The sequence below is a fragment of the Pristis pectinata genome, chromosome 1, assembly GCF_009764475.1.
Source record: "Pristis pectinata isolate sPriPec2 chromosome 1, sPriPec2.1.pri, whole genome shotgun sequence".
Classification (NCBI taxonomy): Eukaryota; Metazoa; Chordata; class Chondrichthyes; order Rhinopristiformes; family Pristidae; genus Pristis; species Pristis pectinata.
The window spans coordinates 67,965,272-67,989,208 of NC_067405.1; the positions used below are offsets into that span (position 1 = coordinate 67,965,272).

The 23,937-nt window shown below is 39.8% G+C and overlaps 1 protein-coding gene across 2 annotated transcripts in view; it reads right to left on the minus strand.

Moving 5' to 3' along the window:
• ube2f (ubiquitin-conjugating enzyme E2F (putative)) overlaps positions 1–23,937 on the minus strand; it is a 127,422-nt gene that overhangs the window by 74,808 nt on the left and 28,677 nt on the right. Inside the window, exons 2-3 of one of the 2 annotated variants that reach the window (XM_052023191.1) lie at positions 20,671–20,733; positions 17,995–18,133 (exon numbers count right to left, since the gene is read on the minus strand). In XM_052023191.1, coding sequence (XP_051879151.1) covers positions 17,995–18,112 — 118 coding nt within the window. In that variant the 5' untranslated portion in view covers positions 18,113–18,133; positions 20,671–20,733. The remainder of the gene's footprint in view (positions 1–17,994; positions 18,134–20,670; positions 20,734–23,937) is intronic. The other variant, XM_052023194.1, reaches the window with a different exon arrangement.

The window sequence follows — 23,937 nt, forward strand, 5'->3', positions numbered from 1 at the left end:
ACGTGCAATCCGCTTTTTTTTGCCACCTCAAATCTTGGATTTCAGGTGGTTTCAGACACACATCACAAATGTCTCCAGATTTCTGAACTGACTTTCAATAATATCTGGTTTAATCTAACAGCCTTGAAGCCTAATGGAAGGTGATTATCCTTTGGAAACAATTTATTCTTCAAATCCTTTTCATCTCATGACTCAGATACTATCTCTTCATTAGTGAGATCAGAAGCTGCCTCTTTGAGCACAACCACCTCACAGAGGACGTTATGCAAATAAATCAACTGAACCTCACATCATTACTTATTGCACTCAGTTCCCAACTCAAATTAGTATATTTATTACAATGATGGAATTAGCACTTAGTCACCAAATCAATCATGAATCTCTAAGGGTTGCATGCCAAGCTGTATGGAGAAACTTCTCCCACACCATATCATTTGAATAAACATCATTGCACATTTATAAAGAGCGGAGGTTTTATTTGATGTTAGTACTTTTTGAAATGGGAACAGATTGTGATTTTCCTGACAGAGCATTCTGCTCTGGTCCAGAGATATCAGAATTGCTTTGAAGTGATCCACATCACTACAGTCAGGTTATTTGCTGCATGGTGAAGGCAGTTCCTCGTTTATTCCTTTTTTATTCTGTTTGAGCTACTGCGCAAGCTGATGGCAGCATTCATTTTCAAAACAGAGAGCAACTTACATCAAAATAATACTGGTTACATTGCAGACTGTCAGGGACAGAAAGTGAAATGCTTCAGAACTGAATTAGTTTTACGGAAGTAACGGATAGAGGAAAAACAAAATCACAAACACTTTTGTTTAAACTAAAAACACTAATGTCCCATTCTCTTTCATTAGGAGCTATGCTCTTACAGCACAAGATTTTAAAATTCTAATTCAATGACTGAGCCTCATATTTAATTTAGTTATCTCAGTATGAAGTTATTTCATTTCAGACAAATTAAGACATGCCTCTTCAAGTTGATGAGCCCTGCCTGACTCGAGATGTGGTTTGCAGAGGAGCGAAAGATCTAATGCAATGCTTGTCAACTTGAGCCACATGCCACCAGACAAACTGGGGACTGGGTGAAAAGAAATCAGAGGTTGAGCTGCTTGGAAGGAAGAGTCTGATTTTCCATCCTCTCTCCCAACAGAGGATCTAGTATCCATCCACACCTTTATCAACAAGCCAACTAGTCAAGAAAGTGTTCTGGAGTTCAAAACAGATGGTGACGCACAAGGTGAATAGGGATGGGAAATAAAGATAAAGAAACATCATAGTCTGGCTGACACTTTATGGGAAGATTGATAATATTTGATACATACTTAAATGAATAAAACTTGCAGAAATTATCAACGCCTTAGGGATCTGTACCAGGACCTCTGCTATTCGTGATATATATAAATGAACTGGATGAAATGTAGATGGGTGGGTTAGTAAGTTTGCAGACAATACAAATATTGGTGGCGATGTGGAGAGTGCAAAATATTTCCAAAGATTACAGAGGGATATAGATCAGTTGCAGATATAGGTAGAGAAATGGCAGATAGAGCCAAATCCAGCCAGTGTGAGGTGTTCACTTTGGGAGATCAAGGTAAAGGGATTGTGCACTGTTAATGGCAAGATTCTTAACAGTGTGATATACAGAGGGATCTGGGGTTCAAGTCCACAGGTCCCTAAAAGTAGCTGTGCAGGTCGATAGGTCGGTAGAGAAAGTGTATAGCATGCTTGCCTTTATTAGTCAAGGCACTGAGTTCAAGAGTTGGGAAGTTATGTTGCAGCTTTATAAAACTCTAGTTAGGCCGCATCTGGCACATTGTATTCAATTCTGGTTGCCCCATTATAGGAAGGATGCAGAGGCTTTGGATAAGGTGCAGAAGTTTACCAGGATGCGGCCTGGATTACACAGTATGTGCTATAAGGAGAGGTCGGACAAACTTGGGTTGTTTTCTCTGGACTGGCAGAGCCTGAGAGGAGACCTGACAGAAGTTTATAAGATTATGAGAGGCATAAATAGAGTAGACAGCTGGTATCTTTTTCCCAGGGTCAAAATGTCTAATACTAGAGGGCATGCATTTAAGGTGAGAGGGAGCAAGTTCAAAGGAGGTATGTGGGGCAATTTTTTTTTTAAAAAACAGAGAGAGAGATGGATGCCTGGAAATGTGCTGCCAGGGATGGTAGTAGAGGCAAATATGATAAAGAGTTTAAGAGGCTCTAGATAGGCACATGAATGTGCAAGAGAATGGAAGAATACGGACATCATGTAGGCAGAAGGAATTAGCTTAGTTAGGCATTTAATTACTCGTTTAATTAGTCCGGCACAACATCGTGGGCCGACGGGCCTGTTCCTGTACTGGGCTGTTCTATGTTCTATCACTAACAAAAGCACACCATACAAAAGGAAGCTATTTGGTCCTTTATATCTGTGCTGGCTTAATAATGGTTATTAAAAGCAAACATTTAATTCTTTACATATCCTCCACAGCTGCCTCTTCTTCTGATTCAAGCATGTACTTATCTGCACCTCAACCACTGCTGAGATAAAAATATTCCAAGCTGTAAAATGTCCTCATTGTCAAAAAATTTCTCACCTACTTACTCTGAGGATTTGAAATCTCTATTAAAAATAGTCAAAGCCAATAGAGTACTCTGGAGGTCCAGAGGCAAACTGCAATAGCAGTGGCCTGTAAGAGAATGACGTACCAATTTGCATGCAGAAGATTCCCAGAAACATTAATGGAATAGTCTGCTTCATTGGTGTTAGTTGACGTTTAGATTGGCCAGAAGACTGGGATAACTCAACTGCTCTCCTGCAAAAGATGTCTTGCAATCTTCAGCATTCATATGAGAGGGCACAAAGGGTACCCAATTTAATATTTCACTCAAAAAGATATTGCATTCAAAAGTCCAGTGGTCCTTCAGTGCTTCACAGAAGTACCAGCCATGTCATTAGTCTGGAGGTTGTCCATCAACAGTCTGACCAGGTCAATACCCTTTTCATATTTTCATTTACTCCTTTGGCCAATTGTTATTGCACATTCTTGATTTTCTTTGCAAAGGTAAAAGCAAGTTGCCTTCTTCAGATTTTATGGTCTGCATAAAGGTATTCACAGTGCAATTAGGTAGGGAGTTCCAGAATTTTGAGTCAGAAACTATGGCAAGATCTTTCTAAATCAAGTTAACATGCAACTTGGAAGGGAGAGTTTCCCATGCATTCATGTTCTTTGTCCATAAATGCTTCAAATTTGGGAGGTGGTGTTAAAGAAGCCTTATCAAGTTGTAATGGATCTCGTAGATGGTCCAGACTATAGCCACAGTTTGGTGATTACAGGGACACAAGGCTTTGGGTGCGGAGTGATAAAGAAAGGCAGTTTTGAACTAGATTGTGGCTGGCATATTACGTTCTGACAAGAAAGTTCAGAGCATTCTATCACACTTTACATGTGCCTTACAGATGCTAGAAAGGTTTAAGGAATCAAGTGACAAATCCCTTGCTATGCCAGAAGAAGTCAAAAGGCTGTGTCCAGTCTCTGACTTCCTAAGGTAGTCATAATTACCATGGTTGGTGCAGTTATGTTTCTGATTAACAAAAACCAAATTCCCCTCCCTCCATGTTGATGGTAGGGAATTTGTTCATGATTAGATCACTGAATTACAAGGATTGATGCCTACACTCTACAATTCTTGGAATTCATGATGAAAATGTTACTTATCGCTTACCAATCCAAACTTAAACATTGTCCAGGTTTTGTTACATGAAGCAGACTTACTGGCTCAAATCTATGTAGTTGTGAATGGAATAAAGCACTGTGCAGTCATCAGCAAACCACACATTTCCAACTTTGTGGTGGAAGCAAGATTCTAGGTCACGCATGAGGAAGCTGAGGATGGCTGGAGATAGGACAATGCCCTGTGCAACTCCTAAAATGAATTCCTGGACAAAATAATTGTCTTTCAATAACCACAACCCTCCTCCTTTTCAGTGGAATGATTTTCCGTGGTGAAGAGGAGGTTGTGGGGGCCAGGGAATTGGAAGATTCCAAAATGGTGCAGGGCACTTGCATTTGGTATGTCTCATACCAATGGGAGGTTTTCTCAATTTCCACTGACTTCTATTTTACTAGGGCTTCTTGATGCCACAGCCCTACAAATGTTGCTTAGCATCTATAAGTTTTCAAACATCCATCATCCTGATGAACCTGCTTTGTACAGTTACTAAGCTTTAACATCTCTTCCATTACAGTGTTAAACTCCAGAACTGTTTTACCAATGCTTTGTATATTTTTTATTGCAATTATTATTACTACACATTATCCTCCATTTGAAGTACTGTTGTTTTCTTTTATGGCTCAGGCTCTCAACAGATGCATTTTTCAGGAAAGTACATATCTGAATTATAAGTGCTTGTCTTCCACCCACTTGGGAGTCTCTCCTTTGAGTTTGAAGTTTGCCTTTTTCTTGACCTCTATCTCCATTTCAGGGATAGGGTTAATCAGTTGCAAATCCAGACTCCCAGAGCGACATTGACCACACTTCCCCCCCAACCTGTCTCCAGTACTGACTCTATTCTGTTCTCCCATCTTTTTCAGCTGGCACCTCCATCACGTGTCATACAATTGCTTCTGGTCTCCTCCCATCACAGACGTTCCCTTTTATTCTCTCTGCTCTTGTCCTATTTCTCTGCAACTTAAAACTCATTTCATTTCTAACATTTTCCAGTTATGATTAAAGGCCACTGAGCTGGAACATTACCTCTGTTTCTCTCCCCTTAGAATCTGCCTGATCTGCTAAATGTCTCCAGCGATTTTTATTTTTTAATTCAGCTTCCCTGCATCAGCAGCATTCTGCTTTTAATCTTCCTTTTCAGAGAGAATTCCAGGGTTGAGATCTGGGCAGCTCAAGGTACAACCATAAAGTCAAAGTCGAGTTTATTGTCATATGTACAAGGACATGTATACACAGGTGCAATATATTTAAAAAATTGCTTGCAGTAGCATCACAGGCACATAGCATCATACAAGCAAAATTCTCAGAAAAATAATTATACATGATTTTTACAAAAAAAGAACACAATAAAACAAGGTCCATTTGAGTGCTAAGTGATCAAAGTGGTCATAGTGTTGCTAAACACTAGTGATTAGGATTGTGCCGGTTGGTTTAAGAACTGAATGATTGAAGGGAAGTAGCTGTTCTTGAACCTGGTGGTGCTTCTGTACCTACTGCCCAATGGTAACTGCAAGAAGATGTCAGGGCCCGGATGGTGGAGATCTTTGATGATGGATGTTCCCTTTTTGAGGCAGCGCCTCCTGTAGGTACTACCGACGGTGGGGAGGGATGTGTCCGTGATGTATTGGGCTGAGCCTGCTCCTCTCTGCAGCTTCCTGCGTTCCTGCACATTCGAATTGCCGTACCAGACCATGATGAAACCAGTCAGGATACCTTCAACAGTACACCTGTAGAAGTTTGTTAGAGTGTTCGGTGACAAGCCAAACCTCCTTAACCTCTTAAAGTAAGGACGCTGGCATGCCTTCCTTATAATGCATCTATGTGCTTTTGCACAATAAGTAGTGGAATATTGACATTCGGGAGAGCTTAGAATGAGAACAGCAGTGTTCAGGGTTAAATGGAATGCCAAGACTGCCAACAACATAGCTCAAGAGAAATGAAGTATGTAGTTTGTTGTGGACACTGAAGATAATGGCTTCATTCTCAATATTTGTTCCAAATCCTGTTCACATATCACTCTTGTGTTCAATGACCTGCATTGCCTCTTGGTTAAATGAGGCTTTGATCTGAAATTCTCATTGATTTCAAATTCACGCAGAGCTTCATTCTCTAACCTCTTCTGCCTTATCATCTCAGATTTATTCACTCCATCATTGGAAGCTGTGTTTTCAGTTCCACATAAACCTTCCTGCCCCTTTACCCCACTTTGAAGATGCTGCTTCATAAAAGCTTTTTGTCTTCTGACTTATTAACTGCTTACGTTATTCAGGATGTTGAATTTTGTTGGATATAACTTCTGCAATGTGCCTTGGGCTTCAAATTAAAACAGTTCTATACATTCAAGTTAGGTTTGTTTTTACTTTTTAAAAAAAAGTCAGTTATTTGTCCATTTCATTTACCAGGACTAAAAAGCAATACACCAACTTCTTGTTTGGCTAATAAATGCTTATCTAGGAATCTGCCTTTTATAACCTATTTTGACCACTTGCATTACCTTTAGTTTAGGTTAGTTTAATTTACCCAGTATTACTGTCCTCTTGCTTACCTCATATTTCTATTGCAGCCAGTAATAATCAAGTCCACTCATTCTAGAGACAGTGGAACACCTTAATGCTGCCACAACCCTCTGCTAGCCAGACACCATTACTGCCCTACACCTTGAAAGATCCAGTGAGTTAGTTGAGTTGTACATGCATGCACATGGCCTGGTATCACCCATCTCCTCTGCAGATGTGAATGCCCTTTGGCTTGTCAAGAGCTCATCCATCTTTTCACAAGTCTTGTTTTCAGTCCTGCTGAGTATTCACATAACATTCTCACTCAAGATTGCACTGGTTTACCAGAGGCCTAGCTCGACAGAACACTAATGCGCACTAAAAGTTATGGAACTTCCCTTCCTATTTCTTACATTTATCTAAATGGATATTTTCTTACTGCCATTCCTGAGCACATGCTCACCATTTTGCACCAATACTCTGACTTTTCACAAATCTTTTCCCAACATAGGAATATCAAAAACAAAAGAGCATAGGTTCAAGTTGAGAGGAAGGAGTTTTAAAGGAGATACGAGGGGAAATTTTATTTTAAGAAAAAAAAAGTGGTTGATATCTGGATCTTGCTGCCAGAAGACATAGTGCAACCAGATACAATCACTATGTTTAAGAAACATTTAGACAGGCACTTGAATGGATAAGGCATAGAACCATAGAAAACTACAGCACAAAAAAACAGGCCATTTGGCCCTTCTAGTCTGTGCCAAAACATTATTCTGCTACTCCCATTTACCTGCCCCCAGCCCATACCCCTCCAGACTTCTCGTCCATGTAACTATCCAATTTACTCTTAAGAGCGAGCCCACATTTACCACATCGGATGGCAGCCCATTCCACACTCCCACCACTCTTTGAGTGAAGAAGTTCCCTCTAATGTTCCCCCAAACCTTTCCCCTTTCACCCTAAAGCCATGTCCTCTCGTACTTATCTCTCCTAATCTAGGTGGAAAGAGCCTACTTGCATTAACCCTGTCTATGCCCCTCATCATTTTATAAACCTCTATCATATCTCCCCTCATTCTTCTCCACTCCAAGGAATAAAGTCCTAACATGCTCAATCTTTCCTTATAAATCAACTCCTGAAGACCCGGCAACATTCTTGTAAATCTCCTCTGCACTCTTTCAATCTTACTGACATCCTTCCTGTAGTTCGGCAACCAGAACTGCACACACTATTCTAAATTTGGTCTTACCAATGACTTATACAACCTCACCAAAACATTCCAACTCCTATACTCAATACTTTGATTTATAAATGCCAGGATGCCAAAAGCCTTTTTTACAACCCTGTCTACCTGTGACTCTACTTTCAAGGAATTATGTATCTGAACTCCCAGATCCCTTTGTTCTTCCGCACTCCTCAGTGCCCTACCATTTACTGTGTATGTCCTCCCTTGATTTGTCCTTCCAAAATGCAACACCTCACACTTGTCTGCATTAAATTCCATCTGCCATTTTCTGGACCATTTTTCCATTTGGTCCAGATCCCTCTGCAAGCTTTGAAAGCCTTCCTCACTGTCCACTACACCTCCAATCTTAGTGTCATCCGCAAACTTACTAATCCAATTTACCACATTATCGTCTAGATCATTGATATATACAACAAACAACAATGGCCCCAACACAGATCCCTGAGGCACACCACTAGTCACAGGCCTCCAATCTGAGAAACAACCATCCACAACCACTCCATCTTCTCCCACTCAGCCAATTTCGAATCCAGTTTACAACCTTTCCATGGATACCCATTGACTGAACCTTCTGAACTAATCTCCCATGTGGGACCCTGTCAAAGGCCTTACTAAAGTCCATGTAGACAACATCCACAGCCTTACCTTCATCTACTTTCTTAGTGACCTCCTCAAAAAACTCCACAAGATTCGTTAAACACGATCTACCACGCACAAAGCCACGCTGACGATCCTTAATCAACCCTTGGCTGTCCAAATACTTATATGTCCTCTCTCTCAGAACACCTTCCAATAATTTACCCACTACTGATGTCAGGCTCACTGGCCTGTAATTACCTGGTTTACTCTTCAAGCCTTTCTTAAACAATGGAACAACATGAGCTATCCTCCAGTCCTCTGGCACCGTACCCGTGGCTAAGGACATTTTAAATATATCTGCCAGGGCCCCTGCAATTTCTACACTAGTCTCTCTCAAGGTCCGAGGATATATCTTGTCAGGCCCTGGGGATTTATCTACCTTTATTCACTGTAAAGCATCAAGTACCTCCTCCTTTTTAATCTCTATATGCTCCATGACACTAGTGCTTGTTTCCCTTCCTTCCATATCCACGCTGCCAGTTTCCTGAGTAAATACCGATGCAAAAAAACTGTTTAAGACCTCCCCCATCTCCTGAGGCTCCACGCATATACGACCACTCTGATCTTCTAGGGGACCAATTCTGTCTCTTACTATCCTTTTGTTCTTAATATACCTGTAGAAACCCTTTGGGTTTACCTTCACATTATCTGCCAAAGCAGCCTCATGTCTTCTTTTTGCCTTCCTGAGTTCCTTTTTTAGTATTTTCTTACATTTCCTATACTCTTCAAGTACCTCATCCGTTCCTAGTTGCCTATACCTGCTATACACCTCTCTTTTTCTTAACCAGCTCACCAATATCCCTTGAAAACCAAGGTTCCCTATGCTTGTTACCCTTGCCTTTAATCTTGACAGGAACATACAAACTCTGCGCTCTCAAAATTTCATCTTTGAAGGCTATCCATTTACTGAGTACATCCTTGCCAGAAAATAACTTATCCCAATCCACCCTACCTAGATCCTTTCTCATTTCCACAAAGTTGGCCTTTCTCCAATTTAGAACCTCCACTTGAGGACCAGACCTATCCTTATCCATAATTATCTTGAAACTAATTGCATTATGGTCACTGGACCCAAAATGCTCACCTACACATACTTCTGTCACCTGACCTGCCTGGTTCCCTAATAGGAGATCAAGTATTGCATTCTCTCATTGGTACCTCTATATATTGATTTAGAAAACTTTCCTGAACACATTTGACAAATTCCAAGCCATCCAACCCTTTCGCAGTGTGGGAGTCCTAGTCAATATGTGGAAAGTTAAAATCCCCTACTATTACAACTTTCTGTTTCTTACATCGGTCTGCTATCTCCCTACAGATTTGTTCCTCCAATTCTCTGACTATTGGGCGGTCTATAATACAACCCTATTAGTGTGGCCACACCTTTCCTGTTCCTCAGCTCCACCCATATGGCCTCTGTAGACGAGCCCTCCGGACTGTCCTGTCTACGCACAGCTGTGATCTGTTCCCTGACCAGTAATGCCACTCCTCCCCCTTTCATCCTTCCCCCTCTATCACGTCTGAAACAATGGAAGCCCGGAACATTAAGCTACCAGTCCTGCCCCTCCTGCAACCATATCTCACTAATAGCAATAACATTGTAATCCTATGTGCCAATCCACGCCCTAAACTCATCCGCCTTACCTACAATACTCCTTGCAGTGAAATAGACGCACCTGAGAACATTACTATCATGTACGAACCTTTGACTTCTGTCCATACCTGCAGACCTCACATGATCATTTTCCTCCTCACTTTCTTTTCTAACACTCTGGTTCCCCTCCCCCTGCAAATCTAGTTTAAACCCACCAGAGCAGCACTAGCAAACCTACCCGCAAGTATGTTAGTCCCCTTCCAGTTCAGGTGTAAACCGTCCCTTCGGAACAGATCCCACCTTCCCTGGAACAAAGCCCAATTATCCAGAAACCCGAATAGAAGGATATGGACCTAATGAAGACAAATGGAATTAGTATAAATGGGCAAAAAGCTTGAAATGGATGTTGTGGGACGAATGGCCCATTTCTGTGTGTACAAATTTATGACTATGACTGACTACTACTCCTAAAAATGTCCTCAGCAGCAATATTAAGTATTTACCCAGCCCTCTCCAAACTAAGCCACATCTCAAATACTAAACACCATATCACATAGATCCATAGTGAATAATACTCTAACTCCGATACATTTTGCATGTCTTTTCTTTCACATACATACACAAATTCAATCTGGACTACTATCTCTTCTGTAAGGTGGCAAACCATTTGAAGCTTCTACAGAAAACCATGAACATAAAAATCTGCTCTCCTGCCCATTGATTCTCTAACTATTGCCACTATTCTCTTTCTCTTCCATACATGCTTAGTATGATAACTATGGCCTTCCTTGTAAATATTCCCCATTTGTCATAAAATCATGTGTATAGAGTCCCGCTGCAAACTGAAGGACTAGGAATTCGGAACCATTCATCACAATTTTCACCTGCCAAAACTCCACTGATTTAAAGGTTTACTGAGTAGCCAATACATATGTTACCAAGAAGCTGATAGCCATCAGTATGCATGAAACACCAAGCAGATTTTAATCTCAATTTAAACTTCTTGACACAGATAGGGAGTCCTAGCAACACAACAAACACATGTGCTTTAAACAGAATTTTCTTTGTGGCAGCTCCACTACCAGTGGATTGACTAATCCCAACCTCAGTAATTTGCCTGTGGAGCCATAAAAAAAATCATTAATTCCTTTGTTTTCAAGCTTTTTTTAAAAAAATACATTTTATCCATAAGCAATGCAAAATCAAGCAGTGACAGAGAGATGAGGAGCTTAGCTATCAGCTCACAGAAGGCTATTTTTCCCAGAAGTACTAACAACCTATAAATTCTGATCTCCAGTGAACAGAGAAATGCTATCTCAACCTCAAGGATCCCACTGTCCATTTCCCTGGTTCCAAATACCCACCAGGAGCTCCAAATGCCCATTCTCTGGCTGATGGGGGTGTGGGGTTGTTTGGGGGTTTCAACAAGTGTGTAAGCCAGAAATAGAAGGTAGGCATTCAGCCAACATCCACACTTACATAGTAGGAGTCAATGGAAAGAGAGCTGAAGCAAGAACTTTACTGATCTCTCCACCTTCACTTACAGCAGGGTTATCAACCCCTTTCTTACCACGCATGTTTGATCCAGTAGAACATACATAAGACCAAGAAAGCACTCCAATGCCTCTACCTCCTCAGAAGGCCAAGAAAATTCAGCATGCCCCAAATGACACTTACCAATTTTTTTTTTTACAGATGCACCATAGAAACCATCTGATCCAGATGCATCACAGCTTGGTACAGCAACTGCTCTGCCCAAGACCGCAAGATATTGTCAAGAGTTGTGAACACAGCTCAATCCATCACGAAAACCAGCTTCCCCTCCATTGACTCCATCCACACTTGCTACAGCCTCAGGAAAGCAGCCAACATAATCGAGGACCGCTCCCACCCTGGTCATTGTTCTCTCTTCTCCCCTCTCCCATTGGGCAGAAAATACAAAAGCTTGAAAGCACATACCACCAGATTCAAGGATAATTTCTATCCTTCTGTTATCAGACTCTTGAATAGACCTCCCATATGTTCAAGGTGAATTCTTGATCTCCCAATCTACCTCATCATCACCCTTGTACTTTATTTGATTACCTGCACTGCACTTTCTCTTTAGCTGCAACACTATATTCTGCATTCTGTTTTCTTTTTAACCACCTCAATGTACTTATGTATGGCATGATCTGTTTGGATGGCACGCAAAGAAAAGCTTTTCACTGTATCTCCGTACATGTGACAATAATAAACCAGTACCAGAATAGGAGTAGGCTATTCAGCTCCTTGAGCCACTTGGCCATTCAACAAAATCATGGCCAATCTTCTACTCCAAATATCTGTTTCTATCCCCATATGACTCCATTCTTTTAATACCCAGAAATCTATCTCTGCTTCGAATGCAATCAATGACAGAGCCTCCACAGCTCTCCAAAAATTTACCTCCCTTTTAGTGAACACATTTTTCCTCATTTCAGTCCTAAATGGCTACCTCTTACTTTGAGACCATGACTCTTAGTTCTAGACTCCTTAGGCAGAGAATAAAACACTCCCTCAATATTGTACCTTATCAAACACACCAAGAAATGTATATGTTTGAGGTCACCTCTCATTCTTCTAAACCCCAGAGGAAAGAGGCCTAGTCTGTTCAGTCTCTCATAAGACAGAGCTGCCATCCCACAACTCAGTACAGAGAATCTTAGCTGTACTCCCTCTGTTGTCATGCATATAATTTATATTAACAGTTGTTCTCTTCAAAGCCAGCTGGGGTCATGAAGCTTCTGGGGCTTATCTTGGGTCAATTATTTATTCTTTGGCAGAAACCATTTTGGTTGATCTCATCAAATTTCAAAGGACAAAACTCAGCTTCCAACATTCTTGTCGTTAAGATAGAAAATATGGGTGACAATAGTCAAGGAGAGCTGAACAGAACAAAAAAAAATGGGGGTTGGGGAGCGAGGAGAGAAGTAGTGTTCGCTGGTCTGCTTTAAAATCAAAGGAAGGCAAATGGTCTCAACAATAGGTTCTGTTACAGCATTTGACTTTCAAACCCAAAAACGGGATGAATATTGTCAAATGCAGTTGCATTTCATTTCTATAAATGACATAGATGAAAGCAAGCAGAGGTCCATCATAATTGTTATGTTGGGAACCCCACCATATAATTTAATGAGAAACCAGCAACGAAATAAATAAGGAATTGGTATATTTGTTGAAGAACCATGTTAACCCAAAGCCAAGTGAGATCATGCAAAAGTTTGATTCATGGTTAAGGAAGCCTACAAAAACGGTGGCTGGTATGTAGTCAAATTGTGGAAGTTATAATTATGAGAACACACTCTGACAGATGCTACGGCACAAATTAGCATTCAGAATCAATGGGGACTGGATTCAAAGGCAGTCATTATCACAGGTGAATCTGACCTTTGAGAGCACTGAAAATCATCCTCGTGGAACTGGTAAGTAAAGACATGCAAAACTTGCAAGTAGGTCTGACTAAAGCATGTAACAGCACATGTGGTGCTCTGAAGCAAACTGAACCTCATTTCAGAAAGGTAAATAAAGGCTGTTATCGCTGTGGAGGGAAACGTATGCTGTCTCAGTTCTGGTTCGGATAAGAAAAGTGCCTCGTATTGCCCCACTGTAGGTTGTTTTGCACTTACTTCGCCAACAAACTGAGGACATTGTCAATGCATATTTTTGTTCCCTTACACAGGGACAATATAAACCTTCAAGATTCTTCAAGAAATGTTTGATTACGTCAAGAAAGCAATCAACATCATGCAAAGATGTGACAATCTTTGTGAGTGCTCAGCAAAGGTAGCCAGGAACAGCAGGGACTCTAATGGCTTACTACCAAGAAATATTGAGAGATAAGCAGCAAGCAAAACAACTCCAGACATCATTTTCAAAAGGAAAAAAATGGCATAACCACAGCCACCCACCGACAAACCACAACCAGGACCCTCTAGCCATCTAGTGATGGAAGTAGATAATGTGAATGATAAGACGGAAGTTGATGAACTTACATCCCCAGCTTCACTCTCTTCCTGCACATAATACCACAACATCATATTCTCCCCAATCAAGCTAAGCACAGACCATCTAGTCCTTAAGATTATTTATTAAGGTTTAAAAATAGTGTTCTAATATCAGCAAATAGAAAATGACTTAAAAACTTGTTCCTTATCCCACTGTTTTTACAACTCTTATAGGTAACTTTAGTGTTCTTCCAGGCCCGTGTATTCTTATGGGTAAAAACTCTCCGCTATACATTGCAGCTTTACAGTCCCTATCTCCGACATACAGCAAGGACCCCTGTATATTGTTTAAAAGGCCATAATGGTGGAGCTTGTGGGAATAAGCTCAATATTTCTGAAGTTTCCAACATTCTCATCACATAAAGCAACCGAAAACTGTAATTCAGAGCAAGTGCTCACAATGCTTAACAAGAAAGGGACAGGCTTAACAACGGTCAGAGCATTGATTGTTTTCTTGAAGGTGAATGACAGATGTGACACTTGAGTTTATCACTGGGCTCAGCATTACACTGGTGAACCAGACTGGGTGGCAGAAAACACTACAGAACCACATCTGAAAAGCTATACAGGTAAAAGCACTGGCGTTGTTGGTGCGGTTACATGACAGTGTAGTACCAAAGGTAGATTAAAATATTACCATTGAAACACGTTAACACACGAAGTAGTTTTCAAAGATGAGCTGGGCATGTAGAAGGGCACCCAGGCCAATATTCATATTGATCCCAATTCTTGGTTCTTCAAGCTAAGGTCAATGGCTTATGCAGTGAAACCAAAATTGGAGGCAGGAATTGACAGGCTTATCAGAGAGAAAATAATTGAACATGATTTACCAGTGTTAAAGCAAAATGGATTCATCAGGATATGCAGAGTTTTCAAGTTATTAATTGAGACTCATTCCCGCAAAAGTATTCCATTCCTAGAATACGTGTTTGCAATTTTGTCTGATGGGAGCAGTTAGACACAAGTCATGCACATCAACGGATTTTGTTGGAGGATTCATCCATGAAATTTTTGTCAACACACCACTGAATTTCATCTGCACCTGCATTCTTTCAGAGAAGCATGGAGAGTTTGCAGCAGGGCATTCCCAGGGTCACTGTGTACTTAGATAATACCCTGCTTACAGAAGCCCCAGGAGCCACAAGAAAGAAACACCTGCAAAATCTGGAAGAATTGAGGAGCAGATTGCAAAAAACAGGCTGATGTTTAAAGGGAAATGTGTGCATTTTCTTGGTGAATGAAGTACAGTACTTTGGACAGCCCATGGACACAAAAGAACTCCACCCAGATCAAAACAGGGTAAAATCCATTACTAATGCTCCTGTCCCAATTAATGTAACTGAGCTAATGGTATATCTGGGATTGTTGAATTATTGTGATAAATTTTACTAATATAAGAATAGCACATCTTCACACAAAACAATATAAACACAGTTTTAACATCTTTACACAGTACACTTAACACAAAAGCAAAGCACTAGGTGGCTTTGGCACTCTGACAAACAAAATTCTGGAAATACTCAGCAGATAACACAGCATCTACGAGAAAAGAGTTAACATTTCAAGCTGCTCTCACATCAAATCTGGGAAAGGATACAGATGAACAAGGTTTAAGATGCAGAGAAGCGGGGGGGGGGGCATAGAAGAGGGCAGAAGAAAAGGTCTGTAGTATAGTAAAATGCAAGAGATGAAATAACAAAAGGGGTAATGTGACAAGAAAAGAAACAAACGATCAATTGAGGAAACGCAAGAAGAAAAAGCCTAATCAACACCAAAAATTACAAAATGAAAATTCTCTGGATGTTGGAAATTCTAATTATCTGAAACTGCTGAACTCTGAAGTGCTGAGCCAAGATGGTTGTAATATGCCCAGTCAGAACATAAGGTGCTGTTCCTCAAGCTTATTTTGAGTTTTGCTAGAATTATGCAGGAGCCACAGGAGGGAGGGATTGGTATGGAAAATTGAAATGACAAGCATCTGAGAGCATGGTATCATGCTTACAGACTGAACAGAAAAATGTTTTTGCAAAGTATTTGATTTCCATAATGGAGAAGTGACTGAATTGGGAGCAGCAAATACAGTAACTGAAATCAAAGTGATATAACCAAATTAATACTTCATCCAGAAAGTGTGTTTACGGCCCTGGACAGTGAGAAGATAAATGGACAAGAATTGCATCTCCTGTAGAGTTGCATAGTAAGGTAGTTTGGGAAGGGGCATGGGTATTGGTAGAGATAGAAGGAGGTACCAGAGTGCCCTGCCTGGACACATGTCACATTTGGTGATCACATCATGTTGAATGGATTGAAGGTGGTGGGGTTCAATCTGTTCAATGTGAAAGTTGATGGTTGGGGTAAGATTGGAATAAGGGAAGGGCCATCCTAGTTCTGGGAATGAATGCAGAAGAGTGGAATATGGAATGGATACAAACAAATGCCCAGACAACTTCATCCCTTCTCTCCATCTTAAAATCCATTTATCTCTAACCTCTCCGAATTCTAATGAAAAGTTATCAAGCCAAAACATTCCTCCCTCCAGATGCTGCCTCACCTGCTGAGAACTTCCAAGGTTTTGTATTTCAGAGTGCCAGCATCCAATCTAAATATGGACTAGGCACTATAACATAGAATGTCATGAACACAGGCTAGACACGAATACACAGCACTTTCTGAACACAAGATCTTATTTACACACCACAACCTAAACATAGTCTGAACACCTTTTCAATTACCATGCAGACACAGGTTGGACTCCTCAACACAATCTGAACACAGATTGGATGCTTTTACACAGTATGACTAGAACACAAAGTACCACGTGAATATTGGGTGAATGCCTTTACACGGCATGACATGAGCACAAACCCTTTACACAGAACAACCTGAAGAATTATTCATAGATTCAACACACTAAAAAGCAGCCGCCACAGCTCTAAAAAGGAAATAATTTTCAAATCTCTTTAGCGCTGAAAATAAAACAATACAACCATGATCTGCATTAAAGAATATTAGCTAGCCTTCTGTGTGACAGATGAAAATCTTATCAAAATCAAAGCTACTCATTAATTTATCTCATTGGGCCACATTGCAACTTATCACCCATCAATCTAATTTGTTCTTTCAAATTTTATATGAGAAAATGAAAAATGACTTTTATAATAAGAGGGATCCATGTTACATGGCTAGGTTGGGTTCTCTCAGGAATTTGTGCAAAGTAAAAGGAACACACAGGGAAATGGAAAAATTATTTCCACTTGAACAGAAACCCAAGGCTGGGGTTGCAAAATAAGCAGGATGCACAAAGAGGGGGAATTAAAAGGAACTTTTCAACAGAGTGTTCTTGGAATGCAACATGTTTGGCACAAGAGATGGTTGAAGTCATTACAGCATTCAGTAGAGATTGGATAATACAAGAAATAGGAGTTAGCACAAGTCATGCAGCCCCTCAAGCCTTCTTTCTAATTTAGTATGATCATTGTTAAACTGCTACATCAACTGTGTTTTCCCAGTTTCTCTCCACATCCCTTGAATCACTTAGTCCCCACAAATGTACTGATCTGAATTCTGGGTATTACAGATGCACAATTTTGTTGTATGAAGATATTTCACGACCTCTCGGTGCCAGGTGACTAACCCAGCACCTGGGGCTCAGAGCATGCCAGGATCTGTTAATTTTCAGTTGCACATTGGGACTTGTGGTACATTTGCATGTGAAAAGCACAACAAACCTGCGCTCTGTGCTACATTCCATTCCTCAGTTAGGTCAGTCAACTCGATACAGATTAGGAATTGAACCCAGGATTTTACTACTGAAAAACTCAGTTGCTATGAGATATTCAACATCCCCATCACTTCAGAACATTCTACATCGCTCTGGTTTATTAAGAATCCGTCAAAGATCAACCCTCTGTTACATTAACTCCTGATAAAAGCTTCTCCCTCTGATAATATTAACATAATTGAAGTTCATTCTCTCAGCACCTACTGTTATAAGTGCTCCATAATAGTGAATATTCAGGGAGCATGACAAAAAACACTGAAAAGTACTGTTACAATATAACAACAGGTGCATCATGTTGTTCAAAACTACGTCTATAATCGGACATTATGCAAACCCTTTGATTCAATTATTATAAACCGTTAATTCAATTCAATTAATTTCATCCCTTGCCCACTAATGTGTTATTGGGTTGGCCAGGATTATGAGGGATACTACCAACTAAGAAATGCACTAAAAAGAGCAGCACATAGGAGTCACGTATGTACCTTTGATAAGCAGCTTATCTCGAATGGATACACGGCAGGATGAATCGGTCCCTGGATTTGTGTTGCCTCTCCCTTTCATACCATCTTCACGTTTCAACTTTTTTGCTAAAGTCAGCATGGCTGGGACACTTTCTTAAACCTGAAAATGAGCAAAACAAAAGAATTTCAAAAACAGTTCACCTTTTATGAAAAGAAAGAAATTAAACATCTGAAAAATTGCTTATTTTAGACTTACATCACAGAAATAGACAATGAAATCACAGACACTACAAGAACAATCACAGTACAAGGACCATCAAATCATAAACTGTCCAAGGAATTACATTATGTCCATCAATTTAATGGCATCCAACTCCAAAGAAATTGCCCATTCTACTCCCAAACATCTATGTGACCTCCCTACCACTTATTGCTCCTCTTTCAAACAACCACCAATACAAAAAAAAAATCACTTCTGGGTTATAGTTTTACAACAATAGCAAAGCGATGGAATGACCCAAAATTCATGAGTGAAAATTTCTTTTTTTAGCCATCTCTAATTATTTTTGTGATTAGCTTGAACTTCTATACCTTTGGCACCTATTACAATGTTCATTGAGATGGCCGACAGCTCATTGACAATGAAAACAACCCAGCACTATTCACCTCATTATTATCCTTCATAATCATCATGCTGTCTCTTATTCTTTTCAAAATATTAGAACATTAACCAGGACATAAAAAGATTCTCAAAATTTCTATAGATAAAAGAAAAGATCAGCTAAAGTTAATGTGAATCTCTTAGAGACCCCAAGGGAGAAACCATATTGGGGAATAAAGAAATGACAGAGAAATAAAACTAATATCTTGTGCTCATCTTCACAGAATATATAGAAAACTCCCAGAAATAGTGGTGGACAACCGATCTATAGTAGCAGGGAATTCAACTAAATTAGCATTGATTAAAAAAAAATTGGGCAAATTATTGGGACCAAAAGCTGATAAATCTCCAGGGCCTGGTGTCCTGCATCCAAGGGGTTTGAAGGAAATGGCTCTGATCGTTATCTTCCAACATTCCATTGATTTTCAAACGGTTCCTAGATTGGAAGATGGTTGGAAGATGGTAAATAGAACCTCACTATTTAAGAAGAGAGAGACATCAACAGGAATCATAAAAATGCCAAGGTCTTTTACATAAATATCTCGCTTGGTGCTCAGGATGCATTTCTACAAATGAGAGTGCTAAAGGAATCAGTGCTATAGAGGTCATTATAGCATTCTAACATTACTGACAGTATTACTGTGCTAGGAACCTACTGTAAACACCTGCTCTCCCCAACACTGTGCAGGAAATCCTGATGCCAAGAACCTGGTTTTCCCCATTGCTTTACACTGCTGTGCTGGGAACCTGGCACAAATCAAGTAATGAATTGTCCATGGCTCAGAGGGGACAGGCAGCCTGAGAGGACAAGTTTTGGGCAGGCTGTGTAACTGCTTGCTGCTGAGATGTGGAGTTAAAGGCTACATCCTGGCTGCCACAACGAGTAGGGGCCATTGCTGGAGGCTGGCATTATCGGCTCTGTGGGTTGACAGACCGCCCAGATCCCATGGTCTCCTCATTACTTGATGGATGTGATGGAAGGTGCTGTCTCCTCCCTTTGTTTGGCTGCACAACTCTCCCCAGCCCAAAAGGTTTCTCAACGGTAACAAGTTCAACCACCAGTGACTACCATTGAGCTTGTTACCATGGAAGAATTTCCAGGCTGGAGTGTGCAAATCCAAGTTCATCATATAAATTCCTGGGATGGTGGGTTTGTCACATGAATAGGCAGGGAATTGAGGGATTTGGTAGATATGCAGTTAAAATTGGCATCACAGTCCGCACAGACATCATGGGTCAAAGGGCCTGTTCCTGTGCTGCACTGTTCTATGTTCTACAACAGGTGAAGCAGACCAGGCCTGTGCTAGCTTCAGCTTAGAAGAGTGATGGGCGAGGGAGATTTAATATTTACTCTATAAACTTTTTTATTAAACTTTGTTTCAATATGTTACCTTACACTTTCTTTTTTAAACGATTAATTGTATTTATCCAGCCCACCCACTTCTGTACATCCTCATAGATTCTTCACGTTTCTCACTGAAATGTACAAAATTTTCACGGTAGATGAAATTTGATGGTTCCTCTGTCCTGGAGGGTATGGTTCATTGGAATTCCAAGAGGGCTGTGCTGGCACAATCGCAAAGGATATTCAAGACAGAAATTAATGAACTTTTTAGGTATTAAGGGAATCAAAGGATGTGGGATTCATGCAGGGAAGTGACGTCAAGGCAAAAGCTCAACCATGATCTTACTGAATGATGCAGCAGGCCTGAGGACCAAGTGGCTTACTCCTGCTTCTATTTCGTTCATGTACGTGAAAAAGATCAAACTTCTCAATTTCTGTAAGCTCTCAACCCTGGTAAAATCTTAATGAACACAACCTGAACCTTTTCCATTGTATTACATTCTTCCTGTAATGAGCCATCCAAACTGTAAAAAATTCTCCAATTACCAACTCTGATCTTGTACATTTGGCATGAACCCCTTTTCTATGACCTGCACTTTGGTGAGGCCAAGTTAATTAGAAATTTTCAAGATGGAGATTGACAGATATTTGCTAGATAACTGAATCAAAGGATATAAAAAAAAGAACTTACTTTAATATAGCACCTCTCACAATGTTCCAAAGCCAATAATGTACGTCTGAAGTGTAGTGACTGCTGAAAAGTGGAAACACAGACTCTTGTAATGCATGGAATGGAATATAAATGAAGACACGTATAATTAAATTAAACAATGGAACAAGATCAAGAGGTTTAACGTTCTCAAGATCCTCATATCCCTTTGATATTTAACTTAACATTTTACCATGTAAGGTGTTTTTTCATTTTTGCTTCAATATATTACCTTACACTTTTCCCCCCATCCGACTCAACTGCGTACGTCCTCATGTACCCTTTCCTGATTCTCATTAAAATTTACCATTCACATAACTTGGTGTCAATATCACTTTTCAATATTAATCTCCAATTTAAAGAACAGCACAGAATCGACAGTGAATAGCTATAATAGAGGATTTGCAGTTTCAAGTTATCTTGTATCAGAAAAATGCTTCAAGTCATATCAAAGTACATCCATGCAGTAAAGTCTAATTTACATGTTCCATTTACCTGTCACTTCCAAATGGCAGAGCTAGAGAACAGACCTGCCTCAATCTAAACAAATAGCAGATCAGGGTCAAAGTGCTGAATAGCCATTCCTGCTCCAGTAGAATGCTTTATGAGCATAACGCTATGAAAAGAAACACACTGCACAGGAATAATTCAAGATTATAGATCTTATATATTGGGAATTGTTAGCAAAAAAGCAATCACATCTTAGAAACTATCTTCTTCAAGAATTCACCAATGTACATGATGCTAAAAATGGGACAATGTCAGATGCAGTGATTTCCCCAACTTGTGGAAAAATTACACAAAATATTCCTTTCAGTCCTTGGTATTTACAGGTCCAAAACAAATAGCAAATGCTTGAACTTCAAGAGAAAATTCAAACACTGTGTAAACCCCTCTGGGACACAACAAAAATGTCTAATCTACTCCATTGTCACGGGTACCATTAAGATACTGGATGAACCAATTTCATCCCTTCTCCTAGCTCTTGATAAAGAAAAAAATTCCCAAATACAGCTCAAATAACCCAGAATACTTACTTAATTCCTACTTCTGGAATTTTAATCTTACCTCAGTTGTGCACATATACTCACACACATATCTGAGGACACTTATCCCTCCTTTAAACATTCAAACAAGAAAATAAATAACATTTAGTGTGCGAGCTCGCTATCTTCCGAACCAGTCTCTCTTCATCACAACCTTCGTTTCTCAGTATTTTCTTAATGCAATAATTAATGATTCTCTAAGCTTTCTGCTCTCCTAAATTCCAGTTGCTCATTCACCTTCCTGCATCCTCGTGTTGACATCAAAGTTCATCATCTTGCCCTCTCCAGGACCTCAAACAATGGAACACTCAATTCCCTCAGTTTTCCCTTATTCGTACAATTAATATTCTTAGGAAACCCAAGACAGTGATTAAAATAGTAGCAGATAGTGATTAAAAATCTTCTGTATGTGTATTATTTAATCCACTTCTGAAATAACTGCCATAATGGTTTTTCTGAGACTCAAGAATAGAAATGTCATAATATCTAATAAAATCTCAACTCTTAGCTGCTCAGATAGGGAGGGGTAGTGAACAGACATTTAGTATTTTAATTTGATTGTCTTTAACTTTTCACAGTTCTGATAAAACATTATTGATCTGAAACATTAGGCGTGTTTCCCACTCCACAGATGCTACCTGATATGCTGATTATTTTCTGTTTTTACTTCTTTACATCATTGGCAAATTATGGCTATAAGAGTGGCATGTTTTTTGTTTACTTTGGTAAAGCCAAATCGTCTTCTTCTAACAACTTCAAATTTGTGTTCTGTGATATTTCTTTATTTTAACAAGGGCATCAAAAATCATAGAACAAATTTGTTCATAAGTGTTTTTATTGCTACACATTTTCCCTTTGCAAAATATAATTCCACATCCTTTAACACACTGTTCTTCAGCCTTCAAAAAAATGCAAGAAGAGCTATTAGGTAGTTTTAAGCATTTGAGTTAAATATATTAGCCTTTACTTTAAATTTTATTTAGATTTAAGACTACAACTACTTCAACCATCTATAGGCAACATTTTGAAGTATTAATAATAAGTGTACAAAATTTTGCTTTTTTTAAAAAAAGATCCCTGTAGTAGTACTAATGAACAACTTGGACTCCAGTTATGGATTACTGTGATCATTTAATAAAGCAGAGCATCTATAATCTCTCGTGTATAGATCGTGGCTCCAAATGAGAAGTTAGCTCGGCTTTTAAAGGGCCAGATGACATCATGCAATGAGAATGTAAAGTTAAAACTTTACCACAGACAACAATGAAGAGCAGAAAAGTGGGTCTTCATTGATAATAGCTCAATATTAAATCATGACGTGATAATTTGTGCAGAAGAGAAATTATTCAGAGTTTCTGTTCCAACATTCCAGAATCCGTTCCAGTCCTGTCTCAACTTCTTAACCCAAATATTGTTCCATACATTGTTTTATTTTACAATTTTAAGCAATTTTGCAGCTTTGAGCTTTCCTCAAACTTCATCCCTATTTCCAAAAATCAGCAATAATGAACTGATCTTTTAATGACCTAGCATCATATCTCACCTCTTATTCTACTTAAAGGTCTTTAATGTTTTCCTGTTAATTGAAGTAAGGCTATTAGGTCTGTAATTTATCCTTTTGTGCACTTGGCCACCTCTAGCCTTTGACACTGGGAATGCACCCCGCACTTGACCTGCTGTAGTTATTCTGACGAAGGTACTCCTGCAATACTGTTGGGTCAGAAGTTCTGGGAAAAAAGAATGGTGATATATTTTCAAGCCAGGACAACTGTTTCTTGGCAGAAAACACTCAGCTAATTATGTTCCTGTGCACCTCGTACTTTGGCTTTGTTGGAAGAAATCATAGATTGAGAGGCGCTGTCAGAGCAGCCTTGGTGGGTAATTGCAGCGCATTTTGTGGATGACACTCACTGCAGCGACAGTACACTGTAGAGGAGGGAGTGAACATTTAGTGTGGTGGACAGGTGCTAACCAAACCAATTGTTTTGAACTGGATGCTGTCGAGCTACTTGAATGTTTTTGGAACTGTATTCTTGACGTACCTCATAGATGGTAGAATGCCTTTGGAGCATCAGACGGGCATGTGCTGCAGGATACCCAGCCTCTGATCTGCTTTTGTACCTGCACTGTTTATGTGGCTGGGCAATGTAATATCATGGAATCTCAAGAGTAGGTAGTCAAACACTTGTTGGAGTTGGTCATT